The sequence below is a fragment of the Athene cunicularia genome (genome assembly GCF_003259725.1).
Source record: "Athene cunicularia isolate RWA chromosome 5 unlocalized genomic scaffold, athCun1 chr5_part1, whole genome shotgun sequence".
NCBI lineage: Eukaryota > Metazoa > Chordata > Aves > Strigiformes > Strigidae > Athene > Athene cunicularia.
In genome coordinates this window covers 6,585,610-6,591,221 of record NW_020799101.1, presented here as the reverse complement: position 1 = coordinate 6,591,221, position 5,612 = coordinate 6,585,610, and the positions used below count along the sequence as shown (strand labels likewise).

Sequence of the window (5,612 nt, the reverse complement as noted above, 5' to 3'; positions counted from 1 at the left end):
AAGCATTGTGCTCGTGTGCATAGCTGGGAGTGACTTCTACCTGGTCTGTGATGTATTCCTCCCACCTTATCCAGGGTTGTTAAGGTCTTACTGGGACTCTGTGTCCAATCTGGGGTACTGGATTTTAAGAAAATTGATGGGCAAGGGCAGAGAGACTACAGTAGGACTGCAAGAATGATCAAGGGCCTAGACAATATTGTCTACAATCATATAAGACCAGAAATATATATATTTTTTTCATTATAAAGAAGAAACATCAGAGGGAGGCACAACCATAGTCTTCAAATACATAAGGGGTAGCAGCAGAAAGTCTGTTGCAAATAGGTCAAGAAGTGGGATCAAAGCACGGCAATAGAGTAGCATGATGGTTAACCACCAGAACAGATTATCACAGCTATGAAATTTGTATCTGGGGATGTTTTTATGAAGAGGTCGGATACCCATCTATTATGCAAGGCACCATTTGTCCTTCCTTGTGGAACAGGATAAACTAGATAATCTCTATTTTCTATGATTCATGCACCAGGAAAATCATAGTTAGAGATTTCTTGAGGATGACTGCAATAAGACTTAAGAGCAAAGGCCAGCTATGGATAGTGGATACAGCATGGTTCAGTCAGTTTTGAGAGGCTTTCTCGGATGGGCTGTTTTCTGAAAATCCATGAAGAATATAAGCTACTAGGAGAGCAAGAACTTCACTTTTCAGGGAGCAGATTGAGTCTCAGAAGTCAGATTATCTGAGCTGGTTTTCTAAATTTTTTTTTTTCCCAAGTGACCGGTGAAGACCTCCACCCTCACCCCAAGTGTTAACATTTTAGCCAGGGCTTTGAAACATGGGAGGTGATCAGCTAGGAGGAACTCTCAAAGCCTGTGTTCAGTAAGCTCCCTCATTTTATTAATAGTGCTGGTCTTTAGTACCAAGCTGTACAAACTGAGCCCAGCTGACTTCTTGGGCCAGACTGAGCATATGCTTCTGATGGCAGAAGACCAGGCCCCAAAAGCAGAAAGCATGCCAGGCAGCAAAGTTGAAACGATAGGAAACCACCTTCTTTCTGCTCCGGAGCCCACACAGACCAGCGCCAGCTCAAAGCTGGGCAACCACTGAAATAGGAAAGGGTGTGCCAAGATCTCAGCTTCTTTCCTGGCACAATTTCCATCAAGCATAACTTCACTTTCCTAGTAGTAATTGGGAAGGAAGACAGATATAAGCACTGCCTTATGCCTTCTCTACTTGATCTTCTCTTGGGCTGTAGTAGCATCTCAATCCTAAGAGAAACCACTCCCAAGATTTATACTGGAAGATATTTAAAAACAACATCCTTGCGCTTCAAGTCTGCTGTGTTTCCACAAAGAGCATGCACATGCATGTACACAGTCGTTAAAGACCTTACATGAGCCATACAAATCCAACAGGACTCTTCAGTCAAAGTCAAGGGAGAAGACACATCTTTACCCAGCCAAGTCCACAGCAAAGCTCAAAATACCTTTCTCCAGCCAAGTTCCACAAAGAAGAGAGAAAGAAAAATCCTTCTCCTCTAGTTACCCTTCTAGCTCTCTGCCTGAGCAGTGTTCTCCATTCATCTGTTAGCCACAGCCCACAAGGCTTCTCACGGAGAGGAAAGAGAGAAATTAATTCTTCACAGCTGGTTCTGTCCTGCAATGCCTTGCTCTCAGGACAGGCAGCTGTAGCCTTTCTGGCCAGAAAGGGAGGGTTAACTCCTACCCTGCCAAGTTTCAGATGGACAACATCCAAAATGATCTTCTTGCCTTTAACTCTCCCAAGCGGACACATTCTGGTCTGGGTAAATGAGATATACGTCCATATCCATATGCATACTGAAAAACGACATCCCTATACCTCTGCCATCTCTAAGGCAAATGGATAAACCCTGCCCTTTCCTAGCTGCTATGATCCTCCAGGGAAACTTTATGCAAATTATTTAATTAGCATACTCGCAAAGGATTTGCATACAGACATAAACTTAGCACAAGCGCACAGCCAGAGCACAAAAGCAAAAATCCTGGCCCAGAGGGCTGGGAATGAGGAGGTGCGGGGTGCCGGCACTCCACCCTGCCTGAGATGGGCGGTAAGCGCATCCCTCCCCTGCCAGAGGGACCGATGTTCTCTAGCCATGTCCCTTGTGCAGGATGAGTAACTGCTGACTGCAAGCTCAAACCCCCGGTTAAAGTCAAGCATGAGTTTTCTCACCCCTATTTCCACCCCTTTTTCATGCAGAGCCCCCAATTCCCACTTACTACCCTCAGCAGGGGTTGCTGGAACAAGGAGAAGGAGCAGCAGTCGGAGGAAGTGAGGGACCAGCAATGGGAGGATATTTATGGTTTTTTTTTTTAATCTGGATCTTGACAGCCCTTGTTTGGGAGTGAAAGAAGAGCACCCCAAAGCTTGTGCTCAGCATAGGGAAATATATGTCGGTTTTGCCTGAGCAGCAGGCAGGTGCCTGCCTGCATGGGACCATACCGACAGCCCCGTGACTCCACTCAAAGGCACAGGGACCCTTCGTAGGGGAAGGGGAGGGGAGGAGGACCCCGCAGCAGGGAAAGAAAGGTCCCAGCCTCACCCAACTAGGGAAAGGAGGGCTGCGGGTGCAGCGTGCAGCCAGATGCAGGACGGCCGGGAAAGGCGGCGGGTTGGGTGACAGCAGGCTGGGCTGCAGGTGTGGGTGTAAGAGGAGACACGTTACACTTGGCAGCCGGGACCTCGAGCAGGCCTTGAAAAGCGCAGCTGATTGGGAATGAGTTATGGGGCCGGCTGCCTCCAGCGTGCTTGCTCAGAGCGAGGGGAGCCTGGTCCTGTGAGCTGTCCTGCAGCAGGGGTCTGGAGCCTGGGAAATGATGGAGCAAGAGGGGGGGAAAATCCTGCCACCGCACCCCTGGACCCAGAAGAGTTCGGTGGCCTGTTGGAAGTGACTGAGGCACCCCAAGAGCTTCTCAGGACCTTTTGCTTTTCATCTTACTGAACTTCATCTCCCAGAAAATGCTAGCGGGAGGCAGCCCTTGTGGGAAGGAGTGACTGTGCTGGGGGCTAGACAGTGCTGCTTCAGGGCTGGTCCCACAGGGACGGTCCGATGCAGGTTGTCCAAGCTGTGAGGGATGGCTCCCCTTAGCCTTGCTCAGCATTCACCTCCAGATCTGGCCACTGGACATTTTTAAAAGCTCAAAGTTCATGTGTTAAGAAATATTTTTTTGCTAGGTTTCCTGAAAACTGTCACTATCTGTGCATAACTATAATGAAAGAACTTTTTATACTTGAAGAAGAATAGAGTGAAAGTCCATGGCACATACAAAATAATAACCACGGCAAGAACTAAGGAGTTCAGGCTGAAAACAGGGCTGCAGCACCAAGAAGAACAAAGTGAAAATTTCCCTGAGCAGAGAGAATGCCTGGAAATAGCTGTACCTCTCCTCTCTGCTCCTGTGAAGTCAGGTTACAGCGGGAAAAGGCATTGTAAAATGGCACCAGAGTTTTTGAGTACTGTAGAATATTTACAAAGGCGAAACCAAGGCACAAAAAGAGCACGCAGCGTGCTCAAGGTAACAAAGAAATTCTGTGATACAGCAGGTAACCGAGCTTGGCTCTGTAGAGACAGAGCATATGCTGTAACTACTGGATCATCTTTCTTCTGTATTACATTTGCTTAGCTTGGTGATAAAAATATATGTCTTCCTCCACAGGCATATTGACCGCATAATGCTGAATGTAGATTATGAAGTTTTATGTTTGTTTATGATGATACATGCAAACAAAATACCTGTCTTGCAAAATATTTTGGCTGCCATCCACAGCAAAATAATCGTTATGCAGAAAGCTTGTTTAAGAAAATCCTTCCCTTTGGCCACCAGAAAAAATAATTAAAAACTAAAATGCATTTGCCTGTCCATTTGGAAGCCAGCAAGCAGTTGCAGCTGGGCAAGGGTAGGGTCCCAGCAGAGTTTCTGATTAGCAAAACGTAGCAACTTTAAAATACCTCAAACCAAGATACTGGCCCTCCCTCAGCTCCCCCCGCTTTCCCTTTGCCGCCTTCTAAAGGTGATTATACCAGAGGTTATCTTAACCAAAAAAATGCTTGAATGCAGTTATGTTGGGAGGCACAGTTTCAAAGAGAGGACACATAAAATAATTAAAAGCAACATTCACCACTCCACTTCAGAGAGCTCCTGTTTGAGCTCAGGCGGGATGAGAGGGAAAGTAGGGGATGCTTCCTGGAGAGCAAGCGAGGTGAATCAGGACAGCGGAGGGGTAGGCTCAGGACAGTGGGGAGATAGGAAACCGGAGCAGATCGTGGTGAGTGGGAGCCGTGGGTGGGGAAGGAGAGGCAGGTCTGTAGGTGGGGAAGAAGGAAAGCAAGGGGAGCAGGGCGGACAAGAGGATTTTGGAGAGCGGCTAGCCAGCTGGCACACATATAGCAGCTGCTGCTGTGTCAGCCTAGGAGAGTAGCTGCAGCTGCACACTGGCCATGAATAGCAGAGGAGCAGCGTGCCGGCTGGCTGCTGGAGGGACGGGGGGCAGCCGGGGCGCTGAAAAGGCAGGGGGAGACTCTCTGAAAGGTTTTTTCCGCGCAGGGGAACATGACAGCCCTTTGATTTCTGAGCTGTTTGTTCTCCAATTGTCCACTCCGGTGGATGATCGGTACTAAAGAGTTAAAATGGGGGGAGGGAGAGAAACAGAAGGAAAACTTAGGTCCTAAATGCGGATCTGGGCTTGATAGCGTATCCATAGCGTGCAGTTGTCTAGATGTATAGCTTTCATAGTTGTCAGCAGGGATCAAAATCACAGGGTGCTTAAACTAAAGGAGAAATCTCTGCTCGGTTACTCTCATAGTTGCTTGAGCCACCACTGGAGGATGACACGATCCCACCACTTGGCCATCTGCTCTGTGCACCGCACATGTCACTGAGAGCACTCTACAAGCGATCTTGGGTGAGCTCCTACGTGGCTGTGGGCGTGCAAACCCTTTGTGCTTCCACAGGAGCGTGGGTGCCCGCACCCCCCGTGCTCCTCCACAGCTGTGGGCGCACACACCCCACACGCTCCTCCGAGGCTGCGGAAGCTGCCCTCCTCTGTGTTTCTCTACAACCATGGGTGCACCCGCTCCACAGCTGTGGGGAAGTGCACCATGCATGCTCTTCCACCTCTGTGGGTGATCCCACCCTGTGTTCTCCTCCACAGCTACATTTGCATGTACCATGTGTGCTCCTACAGCGCTGCGAGCACACCCGACCAGCACAGTCCTCCATGACTGTTGAGCGCATGCATGGTGCGAGTTCCTCCACAGCTGTGGGGGATCCCACCCCCAGCACTTCACAGCTGTGGGGGATCCCACCCCCAGCACTTCACAGCTGTGGGGGATCCCACCCCCAGCACTTCACAGCTGTGGGTACTATGCTCCTACACTGTTGGGGGGCTCCCAGCGAGGCACTTCTCCGTGACTGCGTGTACTTGCACCACACGTGCTCTTCCACACCTGTACACACACACCCCCCTGCAGTTTTCCATCAGCGTGGGTGCACGGCCCCCACCTGCTCCTTCACGGCCGGGGGGGGACACACACCCCCCACGGCTACTCCTCCAACACTGGGGGTGCATCCCCCCC

General features: G+C 49.7%; 1 protein-coding gene across 1 annotated transcript in view; it reads left to right on the top strand.

Annotated features, from left to right (window-relative positions):
• The first annotated feature begins 1,738 nt into the window (after positions 1-1,738).
• Positions 1,739-5,612, top strand: part of JAG2 (jagged 2) — a 71,864-nt gene continuing 67,990 nt past the window's right edge. The window contains exons 1-2 of the mRNA XM_026849213.1: positions 1,739-1,802; positions 2,237-2,308. Coding sequence (XP_026705014.1) covers positions 1,739-1,802; positions 2,237-2,308 — 136 coding nt within the window. The remainder of the gene's footprint in view (positions 1,803-2,236; positions 2,309-5,612) is intronic.